We start from the raw sequence: 25,996 nt of genomic DNA on the forward strand, positions 1-25,996 counted from the left end.
CCCTCTCATTTTTTTTAATTTTCCAAAAGAAGGAACAGAGAAGGGGGCAGGTGAGGATATTCCCTCAAAGGCCCAGTCCTCTGTTCTTAACGCTACCTCGCTATCACGGGAAATGGCGAATAGTATGAAAATTTTTTTTTTTTCATACTATTTGCCATTTCCTGCGGTAGCGAGGTAGCTTTAGGAACAGAGGACAAAGCCTTTGAGGGAAATCCCCACTTGGCCCCCTTCTCTGTTCCTTCCTTTGGAAAATCAAAAATGAGAGGGGAGGATTTCCAGCCCCCCACTCCCTTCCCTTTTAGTCGCCTTTTACGACACACAGGGAATATATATATATATTTTTTTTTCTTTTGCTTTGTTGCTGGCTCCCGCGTTTGCGAGGTAGCGCAAGGAAACAGACGAAAGAAATGGCCCAACCCACCCCCATACACATGTATATACATACATCCACACACGCAAATATACATACCTACACAGCTTTCCATGGTTTACCCCAGACGTTTCACATGCCCTGATTCAATCCACTGACGGCACGTCAACCCCGGCATACCACACTGATCCAATTCACTCTATTCCTTGCCCTCCTTTCACCCTCCTGCATGTTCAGGCCCCGATCGCACAAAATCTTTTTCACTCCATCTTTCCACCTCCAATTTGGTCTCCCACTTCTCCTCATTCCCTCCACCTCCGACACATATATCCTCTTGGTCAATCTTTCCTCACTCATTCTCTCCATGTGCCCAAACCATTTCAAAACACCCTCTTTTCCTCTCTCAACCACGCTCTTTTTATTTCCACACATCTCTCTTACCCTTACATTACTTACACGATCAAACCACCTCACACCACACATTGTCCTCAAACATCTCATTTCCAGCACATCCATCCTCCTGCGCACAACTCTATCCATAGCCCACGCCTCGCAACCATACAACATTGTTGGAACCACTATTCCTTCAAACATACCCATTTTTGCTTTCCGAGATAATGTTCTCGACTTCCACACATTCTTCAAGGCTCCCAGGATTTTCGCCCCCTCCCCCACTCTATGATCCACTTCCGCTTTCATGGTTCCATCCGCTGCCAGATCCACTCCCATATATCTAAAACACTTTACTTCCTCCAGTTTTTCTCCATTCAAACTTACTTCCCAATTGACTTGACCCTCAACCCTACTGTACCTAATAACCTTGCTCTTATTCACATTTACTCTTAACTTTCTTCTTTCACACACTTTACCAAACTCAGTCACCAGCTTCTGCAGTTTCTCACATGAATCAGCCACCAGCGCTGTATCATCAGCAAACAACAACTGACTCACTTCCCAAGCTTTCTCATTCACAACAGACTTCATACTTGCCCCTCTTTCCAAAACTCTTGCATTCACCTCCCTAACAACTCCATCCATAAACAAATTAAACAACCATGGAGACATCACACACCCCTGCCGCAAACCTACATTCACTGAGAACCAATCACTTTCCTCTCTTCCTACACGTACACATGCCTTACATCCTCGATAAAAACTTTTCACTGCTTCTAACAACTTGCCTCCCACACCATATATTCTTAATACCTTCCACAGAGCATCTCTATCAACTCTATCATATGCCTTCTCCAGATCCATAAATGCTACATACAAATCCATTTGCTTTTCTAAGTATTTCTCTCATACATTCTTCAAAGCAAACACCTGATCCACACATCCTCTACCACTTCTGAAACCACACTGCTCTTCCCCAATCTGATGCTCTGTACATGCCTTCACCCTCTTAATCAATACCCTCCCATATAATTTACCAGGAATACTCAACAAACTTATACCTCTGAAATTTGAGCACTCACTCTTATCCCCTTTGCCTTTGTACAATGGCACTATGAACGCATTCCGCCAATCCTCAGGCACCTCACCATGAGTCATACATACATTAAATAACCTTACCAACCAGTCAATAATACAGTCACCCCCTTTTTTAATAAATTCCACTGCAATACCATCCAAACCTGCTGCCTTGCCGGCTTTCATCTTCCGCAAAGCTTTTACTACCTCTTCTCTGTTTACCAAATCATTTTCCCTAACCCTCTCACTTTGCACACCACCTCGACCAAAACACCCTATATCTGCCACTCTATCATCAAACACATTCAACAAACCTTCAAAATACTCTCTACATCTCCTTCTCACATCACCACTACTTGTTATCACCTCCCCATTTGCACCCTTCACTGAAGTTCACATTTGCTCCCTTGTCTTACGCACTTTATTTACCTCCTTCGAGAACATCTTTTTATTCTCCCTAAAATTTAATGATACTCTCTCACCCCAACTCTCATTTGCCCTCTTTTTCACCTGTTGCACCTTTCTCTTGACCTCCTGTCTCTTTCTTTTATACAACTCCCACTCAATTGCATTTTTTTCCCTGCAAAAATCGTCCAAATGCCTCTCTCTTCTCTTTCACTAATAATCTTACTTCTTAATCCCACCACTCACTACACTTTCTAATCAACCCACCTCCCACTCTTCTCATGCCACAAGCATCTTTTGCGCAATCCATCACTGATTCCCTAAATACATCCCATTCCTCCCCCACTCCCCTTACTTCCATTGTTCTCACCTTTTTCCATTCTGTACTCAGTCTCTCCTGGTACTTCCTCACACAAGTCTCCTTCCCAAGCTCACTTACTCTCACCACCCTCTTCACCCCCAACATATATATCATCACTAGGGATAAGGAAGAAAGAACACTTCCCACATATTCCCTGTGTGTTGTAAAGGGCAACTAAAAAGGGGTGGGAGCGGGAGGCTGGAAATCCTCCCCTCCAGTTTTTACTTTTCCACAAGAGGGAACAGAGAAGAGGCCAAGTGAGGATTTTCCCTCTTAGGCTCAGTCCTCTGTTCTTAATGCTACCTTGCTAATGTGGGAAATGGCAAATGTGTATCAAAAAAATATCTATTCATTTAATTATACATAATCGCTGTTTCCTGCATCAGCGACATTGCGCCAGGAAACACACAAAGAATGGCCCATCCACTAATATACATGTATATATACATAAACACCCACATACGCACATATACATACATATACATACAGACATATACACACATAAACATGTACATATTCATACTTGCTTGCCTTCATCCATTCCTGTCACAATCCTGCTCCATACGAAAACAGCATTGCCACCCCCTGCTTTGGCGAGGTAGCACCAGGAAAACAGACAAAAACGGCCACATTCGATCACAATCAATCTCTTTTTTTCAAACATAATCACCATTTCCAACATTAGCAAGGTAGCATTGAGAACAGTGGACTGAGTCCTAGAGGGAAATATTCTCACTTGGCCCCCTTCCCTCTTCCTCCTTTGGGAAAATTAAAAAAAGAAATCAAGCAAGTATGAATATGTACATGTGTATATATGTCTGTGTATGTATATGTTGGTATGCATATGTACGTGTATGTATATATGTATAAATACCCACATATATTTATATTCTTTTTCTTCTTTTAAACTATTCGCCATTTCCCTGCGTTAGCGAGGTAGCATTAAGAACAGAGGACTGGGCCTTTTTTGGAATATCCTCACCTGGCCCCACTCTGTTCCTTCTTTTGGAAAATTAAAAAAAACAAGAGGGGAGGATTTCCAGCCCCCCGCTCCCTCCCCTTTTAGTCGCCGTCTACGACACGCAGGGAATACGCAGGAAGTATTCTTAATCCCCTATCCCAAGGGGAAGGGAGCGGGGGGCTGGAAATCCTCCCCTCTCGTTTTTTTTTTAATTTTCCAAAAGAAGGAACAGAGAAGGGGGCCAGGTGAGGGTAATACCTCAAAGGCCCAGTCCCCTGTTCTTAACGCTACCTCACTAATGCGGGAAATGGCGAATAGTTTGAAAGAAAAGAAAGAATATATTCATCATCACACACACTCGCTGTTTCACACATTAGCAAGGTAGCGTTAAGAACAGAGGACTGAGCCTACGAGGGAAAATCCTCACCAGGCCCCCTTCTCTATTCCTTCTTTTGGAGAAGTTAAAAACCGGAGGGAAGGATTTCCAGCCCCCCTCTCCTTCCTCTTTAAGTCACCTTTTACAATACGCAGGGAATACTTAATCGCTGTTTCCCACATCAGCAAGGTAGCACCAGGAAACTGATGAAGAATGGCCCCTCCACTTATATACATACATATATATACACAAACGCCCATACACTAACATATACATATACATACACTTGAAATATACATATATACACATGTCCATTGCTTACCTTCATCCATTCCTGGTGCTACCCCACCCCACAGAAAACAGAATCGCTTATCCCTGCTTCAGCGAGGAAGCACCAGGAAAACAGACAAAAAAGGCCACATTTGTTTACACTCAGTCTCTTGCTGTCATGTGTAATGCACCAAAACCAAAGCTCCCTATCCACATCCAGGCCTCACAGACCTTTCCATGGTTTACCCCAGATGTTTCACATGCCCTATATCACTTTTATCCTCAGCATTCAAACTCTGTAATAAAAATCATCCACACCAGAATCAAACAAAACATCCAACTCTTGCCCACAAAGCATAGCTTCTGGCCAAAAAAATTCTACCACCACATTACAAGCTGACCTCACATAACATCTACATGGATTCAACCAACACAATCCCCATCCCACAAAGAACTAGTGGTAATAGACATCAACAAACCATCTGACACTACCCCTTGCCACATGCTCACACAAAGAATACCTGAAACCACCTTCCATAAGGATAAAAAAAAGTGGTAGGTCAATTTCACAGCAGACCACATTGATATAATCACCCACACTGGCTTCAACTTTAAAACACTTAAACTTTACTACGGAGTTCCCCTAGGAGCAGTTATTTCTCCAACTCTCTTCAGTCACATCCTACATGACCTCCTATCACAAACAAACAGTATATCCATTTCACTTTAAACTAAGCCTCACCTGCCTGGTCTTTCACCTCCCCAATAGTAAATACCCCTCCCCTCCCAACATAAACACAAACACACACACACAACAAACATATCAGTGACAAAACTTGTATACAATGACATAACCCCTCAAACACTAAACAGTCACCTTCTCAATTCAGACTTAAACTTCTCATCACCAGACATACACCCAATGGAAGCAACTCTCTCTAGACAAACACATATCACACCTTTCCATCCATAACCCAGACATCACCCATCCCTACAAAATTGTTTCAACATGCTCAATGACCTTTCATGCCCACAAAACAACTCCCAAAACACAGACAATGAGCATTTACCACTCCACACATAGTTGTCCACACAACATAACTACACATTATGACCTATAGTCCAGACCAGTGGATGCAGACAGCAATGTGAGTGCTGAAGCAGGAAACTCATAGGGATAAAAGGCATTCCTGGGACAAGGTGTGTGTGAGAGTGTGTGTGTGTGTGTGTGTGTGTGTGTGTGTGTGTGTGTGTGTGTGTGTGTGTGTGTGTGTGTGTGTATTCTATACATATATATATTTCTTTCATACTATTCGCCATTTCCCGCATTAGCGAGGTGGCGTTAAGAATGGAGGACTGGGCCTTTGAGGGAATATCCTCACCTGGCTCCCTTCACTGTTCCTTCTTTTGGGGGAAAAAAAAAAAAAAAAACGAGAGGGGAGGATTTCCAGCCCACCGCTCTCTCCTCTTTTAGTCACCTTTTACAACACGCAGGGAATACGTGGGAAGTATTCTTTCTCCGCTATCCCTAGGGATATATATATATATATATATATATATATATATATATATATATATATATATATATATATATATATAGAATACTTTCCATGTATTCCCTGCTTGGCATAAAAGGTAACTAAAAGGGGAGGGAGTGGGGTTCTGGAAATCCTCCCTTCCCATTTATTTCAATTTTCCAAAGAAAGAACAGAGAACGTGGACAAGTGAGGATATTCCCTCTAAGGCTCAATCCTCTGTTCTTAACACTACCTCGCTAACACAGGAAATGGTGAATATGTATGAAAAGAAAAATATATGTATGTATGTATATATGTATATATATATATATATATATATATATATATATATATATATATATATATATATATATATATATATATGTTACCTGACTCTGCCAGCCCAGGATTGCACTGCAACTTAAACATCATTTTGGTGAGGCTGTATCATTGAAACTAAAGTCTCATCAAAGAAGTTTTCACTCAAGAGGAGTCTACATTTCCCAGCTACTGGAAGTAATGTATCCTTAGGTTGCAGGAGCCTTTAGAAAGGTCCTGGGTAACAACAGGACTCTTTCATAGAAATTCGTCCAGGGGATGTATATATTTATCCTGTGTGTGTGTGTGTGTGTGTGTGTGTGTGTGTGTGTGTGTGTGTGTGTGTAAATGTAAATATATATATATATATATATATATATATATATATATATATATATATATATATATATATATATATATATAGTTATAACACATATATGCCACACACACATAGAGATCTTGGACTACAAAGTGACAGCAATAACCTTTTGTTCATCCTTTGTATGTCACCATAAACAAATTGTAAATGAAAATGGCAGCATCTCTGAGTACGAGAGGTCATAATTCATAATTTGTAAATAGTGAGTGCTGCTGCTTTATATTTTGATCACTGTAATGATCAAGCAGCTAAAGTATCTCCACTGACCCTACAAACATAATTCTATCTCAATGTTATTAAAAATTCCTTCCTTTATATAATTTACTATCATACAATATTATGTCAGGCATTCTAATAACAAATTTGATTAAAAAAAAAGTTAATTTGATTTAAGTACCTGTTACTAGTTTTTCACCATTATATATTGTACTATCAAACTGCATTTCATACAATCTGAAGATGTAGCAACTCTCATGGAAATCATTTCATCTAATGAATGTTCCACTACCAAGTTTCTACAGAATTCTCACCTTTTTTTAAGCCATTTAACGGATCAGTCAGATGTGGGTGAGGAGGTAGTGGAGGAGACATGTTTTATCATATTTGAGGTGAATGTTGCTGATGTGGTAGGTGATGGTGCACCATCCTGAAGCGCTAGAGTGGTTGTGGTTGAGTCAAGTGTGGTGGAAGTGGTAAATGATAAACTATTACCACAAACTGTAGTAGAAGCTGTGGTGGCAGTGCTAACACTACTGTGTACAGAGGGAATGAATGGGCCTGAAGATGAAGTGACAGATGGCCGAGGTGGTTCAGGGCTGCAGTCAGGAGATGATGATGATGTTGGGGTGTGTGATTCTGGGAGAAGGTGGGCAGGAAGTGTTGATGCAGTGGCCAAGCTAGGTTCCACATTGTGGTGTGTAGTAAGCGTCAGGGCACAAAACATGGCAGTCCGGGCTCCTCGACTGGCACTAGCTAAGCCCCCCATTGCTGATGCCAGTGCCATCAGGTCTGCAATAAAATGTTTACAAGAGGTAAATGCAAAGCTTAGTTCTGAATACATGAAATACAAGAGAAAGAGATTATTTTCTTTGTAATAAAGTGCTGATCTCAAGTTTCACTATTTCACACCTAAGTGTACCACAATTCAGGAAATTTCACAATGATGGTGGCACAAAAGTACATATATCATTAATCTAATCATAAAACCAATTGTCTTTTACAAACCTAATTACCTTCCCCATTCTAAAGAGGCAGCATCAGGAAAAAGTGAACAATGGTCTTGTTTGCACACATTTCAATCTTTAGCTCACAAATAAATCTTTTTTTTTTTTTTTTTTTTTTCACACGATTCGCCATTTCCCGCGTTAGCGAGGTAGCGTTAAGAACAGAGGACTGAGCCTTTGAGGGAATATCCTCACTTAGCCCCCTTCTCTGTTCCTTCTTTTGGAAAATTAAAAATGAAAGGGGAGGATTTCCAGCCCCCCGCTCCCTTCCCTTTTAGTCGCCTTCTACGACACGCAGGGAATACGTGAGAAGTATTCTTTCTCCCCTATCCCCAGGGATAAAATAAATCTATAATAGGAAATAAAAAAAAAGCACAGAAATACCATGGCCTGAACATAGCAACTACCAGCTCGGGTAGGAAGCCTGTTGTTCATTCTGCTCATTCTGCTGTGCTGCAATGAGTTAGAAAAAAAAGAGCTTAAGAACACATGACAGCTCACCTTCCAGAAGTATCTCATTGCCATCTGTGGTTTATGGGCAAAAATTTAGCCAAAAATGTACTGAATTTGAATGTACATTGCATAAGACCATAAAGGAACTGGAAAACCTTCACTTGCTAATGAAAATGAAACTGTGAAATATCTTTTCATCAAAGAACTTGGTATTTTGTCACGAGCCTAATACAAATAATACCTTCCAGGATGAATGCCAGTTGCACAGCAGGACTGCAATAGCATGACCTTGCTTATCTAATCATCACACTGCCCCTTCTTATAAAAATGCTGCCCCTTCTTATAAAATGAGGATGAAATAAGGCTATGTGAAGAACTGAATAACAATCAAAACCAGTGAGAAATCACAGAGATATCTAGTACAGACAAGTTATTTCCCTGAAGTGTGGAGGAGAAAGTGTCATAAGAGAAGCTTCATTTGAAATGCAATTTAGCATGGAAGCAGAAGGTTATGCCTGTGGATTGGATGAAAGCTGTTATTACTCCTTTATCAAAAATAAAAGGTGTTAGGGAACATATGGAGAAATTATTTAGTTATCATTTATATATTATAATGTTTCCCCCTTTTTTTTTTTTTCGGTCTCCCGCGTTTGCGAGGCAGCACAAGGAAACAGACGAAAGAAATGGCCCAACCCACCCCCATACACATGTATATACATACGTCCACACACGCAAATATACATACCTACACAGCTTTCCATGGTTTACCCCACACGCTTCACATGCCCTGATTGAATCCACTGACAGCACGTCAACCCCGGTATACCACATCGCTCCAATGCACTCTATTCCTTGCCCTCCTTTCACCCTCCTGCATGTTCAGGCCCAGATCACACAAAATCTTTTTCACTCCATCTTTCCACCTCCAATTTGGTCTCCCTCTTCTCCTCGTACCCTCCACCTCCGACACATATATCCTCTTGGTCAATCTTTCCTCACTCATCCTCTCCATGTGCCCAAACCATTTCAAAACACCCTCTTCTGCTCTCTCAACCACGCTCTTTTTATTTCCACACATCTCTCTTACCCTTACGTTACTTACTCGATCAAACCACCTCACACCACACATTGTCCTCAAACATCTCATTTCCAGCACATCCATCCTCCTGCGCACCACTCTATCCATAGTCCACGCCTCGCAACCATACAACATTGTTGGAACCACTATTCCTTCAAACATACCCATTTTTGCTTTCCGAGATAATGTTCTCGACTTCCACACATTCTTCAAGGCTCCCAGAATTTTCGCCCCCTCCCCCACCCTATGATCCACTTCCGCTTCCATGGTTCCATCCGCTGCCAGATCCACTCCCAGATATCTAAAACACTTCACTTCCTCCAGTTTTTCTCCATTCAAACTCACCTCCCAATTGACTTGACCCTCAACCCTACTGTACCTAATAACCTTGCTCTTATTCACATTTACTCTTAACTTTCTTCTTTCACACACTTTACCAAACTCAGTCACCAGCTTCTGCAGTTTCTCACATGAATCAGCCACCAGCGCTGTATCATCAGCGAACAACAACTGACTCACTTCCCAAGCTCTCTCATCCCCAACAGACTTCATACTTGCCCCTCTTTCCAAAACTCTTGCATTCACCTCCCTAACAACCCCATCCATAAACAAATTAAACAACCATGGAGACATCACACACCTCTGCCGCAAACCTACATTCACTGAGAACCAATCACTTTCCTCTCTTCCTACACGTACACATGCCTTACATCCTCGATAAAAACTTTTCACTGCTTCTTAACAACTTGCCTCCCACACCATATATTCTTAATACCTTCCACAGAGCATCTCTATCAACTCTATCATATGCCTTCTCCAGATCCATAAATGCTACATACAAATCCATTTGCTTTTCTAAGTATTTCTCACATACATTCTTCAAAGCAAACACCTGATCCACACATCCTCTACCGCTTCTGAAACCACACTGCTCTTCCCCAATCTGATGCTCTGTACATGCCTTCACCCTCTCAATCAATACCCTCCCATATAATTTACCAGGAATACTCAACAAACTTATACCTCTGTAATTTGAGCACTCACTCTTATCCCCTTTGCCTTTGTACAATGGCACTATGCACGCATTCCGCCAATCCTCAGGCACCTCACCATGAGTCATACATACATTAAATAACCTTACCAACCAGTCAACAATACAGTCACCCCCTTTTTTAATAAATTCCACTGCAATACCATCCAAACCTGCTGCCTTGCTGGCTTTCATCTTCTGCAAAGCTTTTACTACCTCTTCTCTGTTTACCAAATCATTTTCCCTAACCCTCTCACTTTGCACACCACCTCGACCAAAACACCCTATATCTGCCACTCTATCATCAAACACATTCAACAAACTTTCACAATACTCACTCCATCTCCTTCTCACATCACCACTACTTGTTATCACCTCCCCATTTGCGCCCTTCACTGAAGTTCCCATTTGCTCCCTTGTCTTACGCACTTTATTTACCTCCTTCCAGAACATCTTTTTATTCTCCCTAAAATTTAATGATACTCTCTCACCCCAACTCTCATTTGCCCTTTTTTTCACCTCTTGCACCTTTCTCTTGACCTCCTGTCTCTTTCTTTTATAAATCTCCCACTCAATTGCATTTTTTCCCTGCAAAAATCGTCCAAGTGCCTCTCTCTTCTCTTTCACTAATACTCTTACTTCTTCATCCCACCACTCACTACCCTTTCTAATCAACCCATCTCCCACTCTTCTCATGCCACAAGCATCTTTTGCGCAATCCATCACTGATTCCCTAAATACATCCCATTCCTCCCCCACTCCCCTTACTTCCATTGTTCTCACCTTTTTCCATTCTGTACTCAGTCTCTCCTGGTACTTCCTCACACAAGTCTCCTTCCCAAGCTCACTTACTCTCACCACCCTCTTCACCCCAACATTCACTCTTCTGAAAACCCATACAAATCTTCACCTTAGCCTCCACAAGATAATGATCAGACATCCCTCCAGTTGCACCTCTCAGCACATTAACATCCGAAAGTCTCTCTTTCGCGCGCCTTTTACAAAGTTAAAATACAAGGAGGGAAGGGTTTCTAGCTCCCACTCCTGTCCCCTTTAGTCGCCTTCTACAACACGCGGGGAATGCATGGGAAGTATTCTTTCTCCCCTATCCCCAGGGATAAGAATATTCTATGTATGTATGGTTCATGGTGAAGTGCCTGAGGATTGGCGGAATGCATGCATAGTTCCACTGTGCAAAGGCAAAGGGGATAAAGGTGAGTGTTCAAATTACAGAGGTATAAGTCTGTTGAGTATTTTTGGGAAATTATACGGGAGGGTATTGATGGAGAAAGTCAAGGCATGTACAGAGCATCAGACTGGGGAAGAGCAGTGTGGTTTCAGAGGTGGCAGAGGATGTGTGGATCAGGTCTTTGCTTTGAAGAATGTATGTGAGAAATACTTAGAAAAGCAGATAGATTTGTATGTAGCATTTATGGATCTGGAGAAAACATATGATAAAGTTGATAAAGATGCTCTGTGGAGAGTATTAAGAGTATATGGTGTGGGAGGTACGTTGCTAGAAGCAGTGAAAAGTTTTTATCAAGGCTGTAATGCATGTGCACGAGTTGGAAGAGAGGAAAGTGATTGGTTCCCAATGAATGTTGGTTTGCAGCAGGGATGCATGATGTCTCCATGATTGTTTAATTTGTTTATGGATGGGGTTGTTAGGGAGGTGAATGCAAGAGTTTTGTAGAGAGGGGAAAGTATGCAGTCTGTTCTGGAAGAGATATGGCTTAGGAGGAGAGTCACTTGTTGTTCGCTGATGATACAGCGCTGGTGGCTGATTCGGGTGAGAATCTGCTGAACCTGGTGACTTGAGTTTGGTAAAGTATGTGAAAGACGAAAGTTGAGAGTAATGTGAATAAAAGCAAGGTTATTAGGTTCAGTAGGGTGAGGGACAAGTAAATTAGGAGGTAAGTTTGAATGGAGAAAAACTGGAGGAAGTGAAGTGTTTTAGATTTCTGGGAGTGGATTTAGCAGCGAATGGAACCATGGAAGTGGAAGTGAGTCACAGGGTGGGGGAGGGGGTGAAGGTTCTGGGAGCGTTGAAGAATGTGTAGAAGGCGAGAACGTTATCTCGGAAAGCAAAAATGGGGATGTTTGAAGGAATAGTGGTTCCAACAATGTTATATGGTTGCAAGGCATGGGCTATAGGTAGGGTTGTGCAGAGGAGGGTGGATGTGTTGGAAATGAGATGTTTGAGGACAATATGTGGTGAGAGGTAGTTTGATCGAGTAAGTAATGAAAGGGTAAGAGAGATGTGTGGTAATAAAAAAAGGTGTGGTTGAGAGAGCAGAAGAGGGTGTATTGACATGGTTTGGTCACATGGAGAGAATGAGTGAGAAAAGATTGACAAAGAGGATATATGTGTCAGAGGTGGAGGGAACAAGAAGTGGGAGACCAAATTGAAGGTGGAAGGATGGATTGAAAAAGATTTTCAGTGATCGGGGCCTGAACATACAGGAGGATGAAAGGTGTGCAAGAAACAGAGTGAATTGGAACAATGTGGTATGCCAGGGTCGACGTGCTGTCAATGGATTGAACCAGGGCATGTGAAGTGTCTGGGGTAAACGCTGTCTCCCACATTAGCGAGGTAGCGCAAGAAAACAGACAAAAGAATGGCCCAACCCACCCACATACACATGTATGTACATAAACACCTACACAGGCACATATACATACCTATACATTTCAATGTATACATACATTTACATACAGAGACATTAACATATATACATATGTACATATCCATATTTACTGCCTTCATCCATTCCATTCTCCACCCCGCCACACATGAAATGGCAATCCACACCCCCCCTCCCCACACACACACACACACACACACACACATACACGCAAGGTAGCACTAGGAAAAGACAACAAAGGCCACATTCACTCACACTCAGTCTCTAGCTGTCATGTATAACGCACCAAAACCATAGCTCCCTTTCCACATCCAGACCCCACAAAACTTACCGTGGTTTACCCCAGGCGATTCAAATGCCCTGGTTCAATCCAGTGACAGCACGTCAACCCCGGTATACCACATCGTTCCAATTCACTCTATTCCTTGCATGTCTTTCACCCTCCTGCATGTTCAGGCCCCGATCACTCAAAATCTTTTTCAATCCATCTCTCCACCTCCAATTTGGTCTCCCACTTCTCCTTGTTCCCTCCACCTCTGACACATATATCCTCTTTGTCAATCATTCCTCACTCATTCTTTCCATGTGACCAAACCATTTCAAAACACCCTCTTCTGCTCTCTCAACCACACTCTTTTTATTACCACACATCTCTCTAACCCTTTCATTACGTACTTGATCAAACCACCTCACACCACATATTGACCTCAAACATTTCATTTCCAACACATCCACCCTCCTCCGCTCAACCCTATCTATAGCCCATGCCTTGCAACCATATAACATTGTTGGAGCCACTATTCCTTCAAACATACCCATTTTTGCTTTCTGAGATAATGTTCTCGACTTCTACACATTCTTCAATGCTCCCAGAACCTTCGCCCCCTCCCCCATCCTGTAACTCACTTCCACTTCCATGGTTCCATCCGCTGTGAAATCCACTCCCAGAAATCTAAAACACTTCACTTCCTCCAATTTTTCTCCATTTAAACTTATCTCCCAATTGACTTGACCCTCAACCCTACTGAACCTAAAACCTTGCTCTTATTCACATTTACTCTCAACTTTCTTCTTGCACACACTTTACCAAACTCAGTCACCCACTTCTACAGATTCTCACCCAAATCAACCACCAGCGCTGTATCATCAGCGAACAACGACTGACTCACTTCCCAAGCCCTCTCATCCACAACAGACTGCATACTTGCCCTTCTCTCCAAAATTCCTGCATTCACCTCCCGAACAACCCCATCCATAAACAAATTAAAAAGCCATGGAGACATCACACACCCCTGCCGCAAACCAACATTTACTGAGAACCAATCACTTTCCTCTCTTCCTACTCGTACACATACGTTAAATCCATGATAAAACTTTTCACTGCTTCTAACAACTTACCTCCTACTCCATATACTCTTAATACCTTCCACAGAGCATCTCTATCAACTCTATCATATGCCTTCTCCAGATCCATAAATGCTACATACAAATCCATCTGTTTTTCTAAGTATTTCTCACGTACATTCTTCAAAGACCTGATCCACACATCCTCTACCACTTCTGAAACTACACTGCTCTTCCCCAATCTTGTGCAAAAGATGCTTGTGGCACGAGAAAGGTAGGAGGTGGGCAGATTAGAAAGGGTAGTGAGTGGTGGGATGAAGAAGTAAGATTCTTAGTGAAAGAGTAGAGAGAGGCATTCGGACGATTTTTGCATGGAAATAGTGTAAATGACTGGGAGATGTATAAAAGAAAGAGGCAGGAGGTCTAGAGAAAGATGCAAGAGGTGAAAAAGAGGGCAAGTGAGAGTTAGAGTTAGAGAGTATCATTAAATTTTCGGGAGAATAAAAAGATTTTGGAAGGAGGTAAATAAAGTGCATAAGACGAGGAAAAATGGGAACATTGGTGAAGGGGGTTAATGGGGAGGTAATAACAAGTAGTGGTGACGTGAGAAGGAGGTGGAGTGAGTATTTTAAAGGTTTGTTGAATGTGTTTGGTGATAGAATGGCAGATATAGGGTGTTTTGGGTGAGGTGGTGTGCAAAGTAAGAGGATCAGGGAGAATGGTTTGGTAAACAGAGAGGAGGCAGTGAAAGCTTTGCGGAAGATGAAAGCCAACAAGGCGACGGACTTGGTTGATACTGCAGTGGGATATTCAATGTACATATGGTTCAGGGTGAAGTGCCTCAGTATTGGCGGAATGCATGCATAGTGCCATTGTATAAAGGTAAAGGGGAAATTATATGGGAGGGTTTTGATTGAAAGGGTAAAGGCATGTACAGAGAAATTATGGAGAAATTATGAGGGTAAAAATTTGTTAGGTATACCAAGAAAAAAGTGGGTAAGAGTGTTGATTGACACGGTGATGGAAGTGACTGAATACAAAATAAGGGAGGAGCAAAGGAGCTTTAGGAAAGGTAGGGGATGTGCAGATCAAAATATTGCAATGACTGTGGAAAAGTATCTAATGAAAAGTAAGAAGCTACATGCAGCTTTTATGGGTCTGGACAGACAGAGGTAAGTGGTATGCTTTATGGGATATGTTAAGGATATATGGAGTAAAGGGACTTTAGAGTGAAGTCTTCTATAGAAGAGCAAAAACATGTGTAAGAGTGGATAAAGAGTTGAGCAAATGTCTTGGTAAGCATGCAAATGTGATAAGGACTGTGTAATGTCACCATGGCTTTTTAACATATGTGGATGAAAGGATAAGAGAGATGAAAGCAAGACTAGGGAAAAGAGGTGCAAAGATGGAGTGTGGTGGTGAGGTATGATGGCTAGAGATAAGCCTGTTTGTAGATGATACTGTGTTGTATGCTGAGAGAAAAGGAGTTACAGAAGGTCGTAAGAGTGTTTTATGTTGAGTGTAAGTACAGGTGATTGAATGTAAATGTGAGTAAAAGTAAAGTAATGGTAAGGAAACAGAGAGAAAGTATAGATTTTGCAAAACCCTACAGTGTGTGAGAAGAAAGTGTACTAAACTGTGTTATAATTATGGGGAGGGAGAAAACCTGGAAGGTGATGACAGAATTTGAATACTTGGGAGCTATCTTGGCTAAGTTTCGTGACATGAAAGGAGAGATAAGAGAGCGAGCAGTAAAGGATAGAAGAGTCACTGGGTCTCTTAATACAATAATGAAAGGAAGAGTAGTAAGTATGAAGTCCCCCTACCCAACCCTGACCTAAGCAGCTGAAACATGGACATGGAATGAGTCACATATGTAAAGAATCCAGGTTATGGTTATGAGCTATTGGAGAGGAACACATGACATGACTAAATGGGATGAAGAAAGGAATGAGGGAGTATATGAAAGATTTGGTATGGTAGGGAATACAAAGGGAATGAACTGTTGAGTGATGGAGTGAAACATAATACTCTGACGTGATTTGGGCATGTGGAAAGAATGTAAGACTGGGAGTTTACAAGAAAAGTGTATGACAGTGAGATTAAAGGGACTGGTTAAGAGATGAATACCACCTGTGACGTCAGGGAGAGTGTATGACAGTGTGATTAAAGGGAATGGTGAGAGAGGAAGACAATCTATGGCATGGGGAAACACAATGGAAGAGTAATGGAGGGAGAAAAATGGTGGAAAAATGCATGGAATGGTGTATGCATGTAAGGACAGGGATAAGTGGAGACTCTTGCCATAACCATCCTCAGAGGGAACAGAAATCAGAGATAAAGACAGAAAGATAGAAATAAACAAAACACTATATGGTCTTGACCCATACATGGATCGAGGTCCTAATGAAATTTCGACGTATGTGCTGAGGATGAGTGCAGATACACGAAACAGGCATTGGAGTAAGGCACTGGAGTAAGGCAAAGTGCCAAGGGAGAGAAAAGGAAGCAAATGTCAAACCCATCTATAAGAAAGGAGACTGGGAAGAGGCGCTGAACTATATGTCAGTCCCCTTGACGAGTGTGGTCTGTAGGCACTCAAAAAGTTAATCAGAAAGCAAATGTATGACTTTCTACAGAGGACAAATCATATATGAGGCAGCAAAGTTCTTGGGAAAGGAGGTAATGTGCAACAAACCTATTAGATTTCTATGAGAGAGTAAGCCCTGCCTTAGACAAAGGGGAAAGTTGGGTTGATTGTTTGTATCTAGATTGCCAGAAAGCATAACACCTTGTACTGCAAAAGAAGCCCATTTATGAACCTGGAATACTTGGCAGAAACAAGGAGACCCCTCTCCTGGACAGAGTTGGAATATCAGGTAGGAACAAGGGAGATTCCCCTGTCGAGAGATTATCTCAATGAAAAGGCAACAAAGGACACATGCACAAGTAGTCTTTCCCAAATGGGTGGTCAATAGTGGAGTGCACCAGGATTCTGATTTGAAACTGTTTCTCTTCTTTTTTATGTGAATGACTTGCCGGAAGGATGGACTCCTCCCTGAATATATTTTCAGGTGGTGCAAAGGTCAGGAGGGTAGTGAAAAGCAAACAGAATTGCATATACTTACAAGGGAGCCCTGACCAGATTCCAAAATTGATGGTTGATGAAATTCAACCTAAGTTAAGGTAATGATGGTGGGAAAGAGTGAAAGGTCTCAATATGATTATTATCCAACATGAAATATGCTTCAAAATTCTGTCTGAAAAAGACTTGGGAATCAACATTATCTGTACCTGTCACCAAAATGCCATATTAAGAGAATGGTAAAGTAAGCACACAGTCCTCTGGCAAATATCTGAATTTTAGCAAACTTCACATTTCTGCATTGGGCCAAAACTGGAAAATTATATAAGTTTGGTCACTGCACCTAAAGAAGCACAAACAGCTAATAGAGAAGGTCTGAGCTAAGTTACAGGGAAATGCTAAAGGCTTTAAATATGCCCATCATGAATGAAAGAAAAGTAAGGGGTGACCTGATCACAACCTTTATGTTTTATGTTTTTAAGACTGGTAATGATGGGGACAGTAACCAGTTCTTCAAGAGATGTAAGGATATATCAAAAGAGAACATAAAATAAAATTATACAAGAAACTTGTTAAGAGATGTAAAGAAGCAATTCTATAATAAAAGAGTGATGGATGAATGGAACAGAATGACGCAGGACAGGGTTAATGCAGACTGCAGACAAAAATGCTGGGTAGTAGTTGGTAATACCAGGACTACCCACCTGGGTAAGAGAAGGGTTAGTAATGGCTGTGTAGTGAGCCAGTACTTCAATGGTTGTCAAACTGCACTCTCTCACCCATGTAGCTGTCTTTTCTTTCTACCTAACCCACACATGAAGTACTGGTATTCTGTACACAAACATAAAATCCTGTCCACAAATACACAATCTCTCCTCCTCATACATAACATTTTACAACACTTACAAAGCTCGTTCTTCAGAACTCCAGATTTTCCTGCAGTAAGCACTATGCACTCACCCTGCCTCTTGGCAAAATGGTAGAAACAGAAGATTGAAGTAATAGGTCTGAACATTTAGACAGGAGCATTAGGGAGAAACATTAGATGAAAGTAGTGGGTAGGAACATTTAGTACGAGCATTAGGTACAAGTAGTCAGTATGAATGTTTGGTAGGAGCCTCTGCAAACAATGCTTTAGAGTTGCCCACTGCCAGCAGCCTGTGAAGGGTGAGGGACTAAAGGATAAGATGTGGCACTGGAGCTTAGTAGTTATGCAGATTCTAATGCCATGGCCATCCCCTTGAGGGAGTTCCAGTTTGGAAGAGGCAATAGAGATAAAGATAGATAGAGATATAAGTCTAAAGAGCTGTATGATAAAAGAAAATATTTAAGAGATAGGGATTCCAGGAGATCAAAGCTCCATTCCCATACAGCACAAATAGGTAATTACATAAACATATTAAACTGATAGTGTTACTGGACTCTGTCTGCCCATGGTTACGCAATATGTGAAAAGACAAGGCTTAACAACAAACTTTTCACTCCAAAGGAGTCCATCATTTCCCTAATATTGTAAGAAGCACAGCTTTGAAGTTGCAAGAGCTACTGGAAAAGGTGTTTGAGAGTAACTACAGGATCCTTTCAAGAATGGGGTCCTAGGGCAATCATAAATAAGTAAAAATATCAAAACTGACCTTGTCATGCAGTTAGTCTATTAATTTACCGTTGCCACTAAAGACCTGAACTGCTAAAACCCTAGAATGTAATCATTACCTTGTTCACTAGTGTTATGGCCATTAGGGAATGGATTATGACGTTGAGTAATTGCATTGACAACTTCATCTCGCCGCTTCTCTTGAACACTCGTAACTGCTTCCAGCCACACAGCAACAGAACGATGTATTCCTGGTTGCAAAGGAGATCCACGCAACCTCTCCATTTTCCCAACAAGGGTAACCACCTGCAAAGAAATCGCATTCATTAAATCAGTATTCTTTCCAAAGTGTATCATTAAAAATTTCCAAAGTTGCAGCAGTCAAAAGTCAGCAAGCACTTCAGTGAAACATGAAGTTAATGTTATGAAACAACCCTTAAGACATCAATTATGAAATCTTTGGATGTAGTATATAAAGACCTCTTCTAACATCAAGAAGCATTCCTGAGGAAGGAACATTGTCAAAAAAATCTATTTACAGGGTCTATATAACATGGTGCCTAGGAAGATGTGTCCTTGATAGTCAATTCTTATCCCAGTATGTGCTATACAATGGCTTCCTTCAGTGATAGTAATGGCTCCCTAAATGTTAGTTTGGTATTTTACATTTTTACCCTAAGATCTTGTTATACCATATAAAACTAAATTCAAACGTTCACAAATTTGTCAGAGCTTCTAGTGTTGTTGATCACCTCTGCCACATTAAGAAAATGTACCTACACCATATTGGCTTCCTCTCCAATGTCTCCAGCAATTTATTCCTTGCATGGAAAAAATTCATAGCAACTTGGATGTGTTGAACTGATGGTTCCTTTTATACTAACTCTTTTTCTTTTCAGCTGAGACAGCACAGGCAACTAAGGCCCTAATCAAGGCCATCCCATTAACTATAACAAATAAATATATAAACATTATTAGCTACAGGTACACCACCGATTTCCCAGCACTCTTGGTTCCAAAGCCTTGCCTGATTAACCCTTTTGCCGGACCAACCTTGGTCATGTAATAATAATTCATCAACGCGCCTCTAACCCACTAATTATACATCTCCCATCTGTATAAAGTATACTATGGACTGCTAGAAATCTAAACTAAACAAGTATTAAATGTTTGAGCACCTTAAGATGGTAAGTCTGTTCTTTGATTGTGTGAATCCTGTGGGGTCTTCTTCGTCCTCTGTTGTTAGTGTTTTCCTAGGTGTGCACCGCCAGAATAATGCTGTTTTGTCTGCATTATACACCTGCTCATGACTGAAGTGCTCGTCAGCTACGAGTTTTGCAAATTTGTCCACATACTCGGCAGCTCCTTCATGGTTTGCAGACTGCTTTTCTCCGCACACTTTATTCATGGAAATTCCATGATGCTTCTTGAATCTTTGAAGCTATCCTTCACTACGGTCACGCTCAAGTTGTAATTTTTAAGTTTTTTATGGAACAACTTAGCATGGTCCATTATCATGCTTCCTGACAAGTCCACTCCATCACACCGACGCTGTCGAAACCATTCCATCATCACTCGATTGTGCTCAGTACTCTTAACATCTCACATGATTTTTCTAATTATCATTTGCTTCTTGGAATCGCTGTCAGCATAGAATTTCAATATCTTCTCCCTTTGCTTCTTTATATCATAAATAGTTGATGAACCAATACTGTAGATGTCACATAGCTTATGCACCAAAACACCACGGTCCATTTTTTCAACAGTTCTACTTTATCTTGGATCGATATGGACTGGTGTTTATGTTCGACACCATGACTGAAACTCTCACATGTCTTCGAAGCCATAGCTAGGGTTAAATTTAAGCAAAATAAGCTAAGAATCTCACAGAATTGCAGTATCACCACCGACAAGTGCAGTGTAAAGAATGTAAATAAGTGTGCCCTACACATAACGCCATCTGTGACCGCCCAGTAAACTAGTCTGGTGGCAGCAGTAATTTCAAGTTTCATCATGTAATTTTGTCCAGACTAAAGGAAGTGCTGAACCATCAGTTGCCGGAAATTCGGTGGTGTTCCTGTATTGTAATTATATTTAATCATTGTTTCCCACGTCAGCGAGGAAGCGCCAGGAAACAGATGAAAATTGGCCCATCCACTCATATACACATATATATACATAAATGTCCATACACACACATATACATATCAACATATACACATATACATATATATACATACACAGACATATACATATACCTGTACATATTCAGATTTGCTTGCCTCCTATCCATTCCCAGTGCAACCCTGCTCCACAGGGAAGAGCATTGCTGCCCCGCATTTCAGTGAGGTAGCACATGGAAAACAGACAAATAATGCCACATTCATTCACATTAAGTCTCTTGCTGTCATCTGTAATGCACTGAAACCACAGCTCACTAAACAGATCCAGTCAGCATAGACCTTTCCATAGTTTACTCCAGACATTCCACATGACCTAGCTCAGTCCACTGACAGCACGTTGACCCAGGTATACCACATCGTTCCAATTCACTTTATTCCTTGCATGCCTCTCACCCTCCTATATGTTAAGGCCCCAATTGTTCAAAATCTTTTTCACTCCATCCTTCCTCCTCCATTTGGTCTCCTGCTTCTCCTTGTTCCCTCCACCTGACACATATATCCTCTTTGTCAACCTTTCCTCACTTAACACATATATCCTCTATGTCAACCTTTCCTCACTCATTCGAACCATTTCAACACATCCTCTTCTGCTCTCTCAACCATACCCTTTTTATTGCCACACATTTCCCTTACCCTTTCATTACTTACTTGATCAAAACCACCTCTCATCACACATTGTCCGTAAACATTTTATTTCCAACACATCCACACTCCTCCATACAACCCTATCTATAGCCCATGCCTCACAATCATATAATATTGTTGGAACTACCCATTTTTGCTCTCTGAGATAACGTTCTTTCCTTCTACACATTCTTCATCACTCCCAGAACCTTCGCCCTACCACTCCCTATGACTCACTTCCACTTCCATGGTTCCATTTGCTCCCAAGTCCACCCCCAGATATCTAAAACACTTCACTTCTTATAACCTTTCACCATTCAAACTTACATCCCAATTAACTTGTCCCTCAACCCTACTGAACACAATAACCTTGCTCTTATTCACATATACTCTCAGCTTTCTCTTTTCACATATATTCCAAGCTCAGTCACCAACTTCTGCAGTTTCTCGCTTGAATCAGCCACCAGTGCTGTATCATCAATGAACAGCAACAGATTCACTTAACAAGCTGTCTCATCCCAAACAGACTGCATACTTGCCCCTTTCTCCAAAACTCTTGCATTCACCTCCCTAACAACCCCATCCATAAACAAATTAAACAACCATCAAGACATCACGCATCCCTGCCGCTAACCAACATTCACTGGGAACCAATCACTTCCCTCTCTTCCTACATGCCTTACATCCTTGGTAAAAACTTTTCACTGCTTCTGGCAACTTACCTCCCACATCATATACTCTTAAAACCTTCCACAAAGCATCTCTATCCACCCTATCATATGCCTTCTCCAGATCCATAAATGCTACATATAAATCCATTTGTTTTTCTGCCTTCTCCAGATCCAGAAATGCTACATATAAATCCATTTGTTTTTCTAAGTCCTTCTCAGATCCAGAAATGCTACATATAAATCCATTTGTTTTTCTAAGTATTTCTCACATACATTCTTCAAAGCAAATACCTGATCCGCACATCCTCTACCACTTCTGAAAACACAATGCTCTTCCCCAATCTGATGCTCTGTACACACCTTTACCCTTTTAATGAATACCCTCTCAAATAATTTCCCAGGAATATTCAACAAACTTATGCCTCTGTAATTTGAACAATCACCTTTACCCCCTCTGCCTTTGTACAATGGCACTATGCATGCATTCCGTCAATCCTCAGGCACTTCACCAAGATCCATACAAACAGTGAATATCCTTTCCAACCGATCAAAACAGTCACCCACTTTTTTTCATAAATTCCACTGCAATTCCATCCAAACCCGCTGCCTTGCCGGCTTTTATCTTCCGCAAAGCTTTCACTACCTCTTCTCTGCTCAACAAACCATCATCCTGGCCCTCTCACTTTGCACACCACCCTGACCAAAACATTCTATATCTGCCACTCTATCATCAAACACATTCAACAAACCTTCAAAATATTCACTTCATCTCCTCATTTCATCACTACCGGTTATTACCTACCCATCTGCCGCTTCACCGATGTTCCCATTTGTTCTCGTCTTACGCACTTTACCCCTTTCCAAAACATCTTTTTATTCTTCCTATAATTTTATGCTACTTTCTCACCCCACCTCTCATTTGCCCTCTTTTTCACCTCACGCACCTTTCTCTTGACCTCCTGCCTCTTTCTTTTATAAATCTCCCAGTCATTTGCACTACTTCCCTGCAAGAATTATTCAAACTCCTCTCTCTGCTCTTTCACTAACAATCTCACTTCTTCACCCCACCACTCACTAACCTTTCTATTCTGCCTACCACCCACCTTTCTCATGCACATACATCTTTTGCGCAAGTCATCAATGCTTCCCTAAATACATCCCATTCCTCCTCCACTCTCCTTACATCATTTGCTCTCAGCTTTTTCCATTCTGTACTCAATCTCTCCTGGTACTTCCTCACACAAGTCTCCTTTCCAAGCTCACTTACACTCACCACTCTTTTCTCCCCAACATTCTGAAAACCTCAATATATCTTCACCTTTGCCTACGCAAGATAGTGATCAGATATCCCTCCAGCTGCCCCTTTCAGTGCATTAACATCCAAAAGTCTCTCTTTTACACACCTATCAATTAACATGTAATCCAATAATGCCCTCTGGCCATCTCTCCTACTCACATATGTATACTTATGTATATCTCTCTTTTTAAACCAGGTATTCCTAATCACCAGTCCTTTTTCAGCTCACAAATCCACAAGCTCCACCATTTCCAGTGAACACCCCATGTACACCAATTGCCACATTACTAACCTTTGCATTCAAATCACCTATCACTATAACCCGGTCTCGTACATGTGGACAGGGGAGGTATGGTTTTGGTGCATTACTCATGCACCTAGAGAGTGAGTGTGACCAATTGTGGCCTTTTTTGTCTGTTTTCCTGGCACTACCTTGCTGAAGTTGGGGGGCAACGATGCTGTTTCCTGTGGGGCAGGGTGGCACTGGTAAAGGATTGAAGGCAAGCAAGTATGGATATGCACATGTGGATATATGTATATGTTTGTATATGTGTATGTATAAGTGTATGTATAAGTGTTGATATCTATATATACACATATATAGGCGTTTATGTATATGTGTGTGGATTGGTCATTCGTTGTCTGTTTCATGGCAACATCTCGCTGGCATGGGAAACGGTGATCAAGCATAACAATAATAATACTAATAACTATAATAATAATAATAATTATAATAATAACAATAATGTGTATATGGGTGGGTTGGACCATTCTTTCATTTGTTTCCTTGCACTACCTCATAAATACGGGAGACAGTGACAAAGTATAATAATAATAATAATATTTTTTTTTTTTTTTTATACTTTGTCGCTGTCTCCCGTATTTATGAGGTAGTGCAAGGAAACAAATGAAAGAATGGTCCAACCCACCCATATACACATTATTATTATTATTATAATTATTATTATTATTATAGTTATTAGTATTATTATTGTTATGCTTGATCACCGTTTCCCATGCCAGCGAGATGTTGCCATGAAACAGACAACGAATGACCAATCTCCCGTTTGCGAGGTAGCGCAAGGAAACAGACGAAAGAAATGGCCCAACCCCCCCCCCATACACATGTATATACATATGTCCACACACGCAAATATACATACCTACACAGCTTTCCATGGTTCACCCCAGACGCTTCACATGCCTTGATTCAATCCACTGACAGCACGTCAACCCCGGTATACCACATCGCTCCAATTCACTCTGTTCCTTGCCCTCCTTTCACCCTCCTGCATGTTCAGGCCCCGATCAAACAAAATCTTTTTCACTCCATCTTTCCACCTCCAATTTGGTCTCCCACTTCTCCTCATTCCCTCCACCTTCGACACATATATCCTCTTGGTCAATCTTTCCTCACTCATTCTCTCCATGTGCCCAAACCATTTCAAAACACCCTCTTCTCCTCTCTCAACCACGCTCTTTTTATTTCCACACATCTCTCTTACCCTTACATTACTTACTCGATCAAACCACCTCACACCACACATTGTCCTTAAACATCTCATTTCCAGCACATCCATCCTCCTGCGCACCACTCTATCCATAGCCCACGCCTCGCAACCATACAACATTGTTGGAACCACTATTCCTTCAAACATACCCATTTTTGCTTTCAGAGATAATGTTCTCGACTTCCAAACATTCTTCAAGGCTCCCAGGATTTTCGCCCCCTCCCCCACCCTATGATTCACTTCCGCTTCCATGGTTCCATCCGCAGCCAGATCCACTCCCACATATCTAAAACACTTTACTTCCTCGTTTTTCTCATTCAAACTTACCCCCCAATTGACTTGACCCTCAACCCTACTGTACCTAATAACCTTGCTCTTATTCACATTTACTCTTAACTTTCTTCTTTCACACACTTTACCAAACTCAGTCACCAGCTTCTGCAGTTTCTCACATGAATCAGCCACCAGCGCTGTATCATCAGCGAACAACAACTGACTCACTTCCCAAGGTCTCTCATCCCCAACAGACTTCATACTTGCCCCTCTTTCCAAAACTCTTGCATTCACCTCCCTAACAACCCCATCCATAATCAAATCAAACAACCATGGAGACATCACACACCCCTGCCGCAAACCTACATTCACTGAGAACCAATCACTTTCCTCTCTTCCTACACGTACACATGCCTTACATCCTCGATAAAAACTTTTCACTGCTTCTAACAACTTGCCTCCCACACCATATATTCTTAATACCTTCCACAGAGCATCTCTATCAACTCTATCATATGCCCTCTCCAGATCCATAAATGCTACATACAAATCCATTTG

The 25,996-nt window shown here is 41.3% G+C and overlaps 1 protein-coding gene across 1 annotated transcript in view; it reads right to left on the reverse strand.

Annotated features, from left to right (window-relative positions):
* Positions 1 to 6,737: 6,737 nt before the first annotated feature.
* Positions 6,738 to 25,996, reverse strand: part of LOC139749175 (uncharacterized) — a 141,143-nt gene continuing 121,884 nt past the window's right edge. The window contains exons 7-8 of the mRNA XM_071662834.1: positions 18,999 to 19,185; positions 6,738 to 7,435 (exon numbers count right to left, since the gene is read on the reverse strand). Coding sequence (XP_071518935.1) covers positions 6,981 to 7,435; positions 18,999 to 19,185 — 642 coding nt within the window. The 3' untranslated portion in view covers positions 6,738 to 6,980. The remainder of the gene's footprint in view (positions 7,436 to 18,998; positions 19,186 to 25,996) is intronic.

This window comes from Panulirus ornatus, chromosome 6, assembly GCF_036320965.1.
Source record: "Panulirus ornatus isolate Po-2019 chromosome 6, ASM3632096v1, whole genome shotgun sequence".
Classification (NCBI taxonomy): domain Eukaryota; kingdom Metazoa; phylum Arthropoda; class Malacostraca; order Decapoda; family Palinuridae; genus Panulirus; species Panulirus ornatus.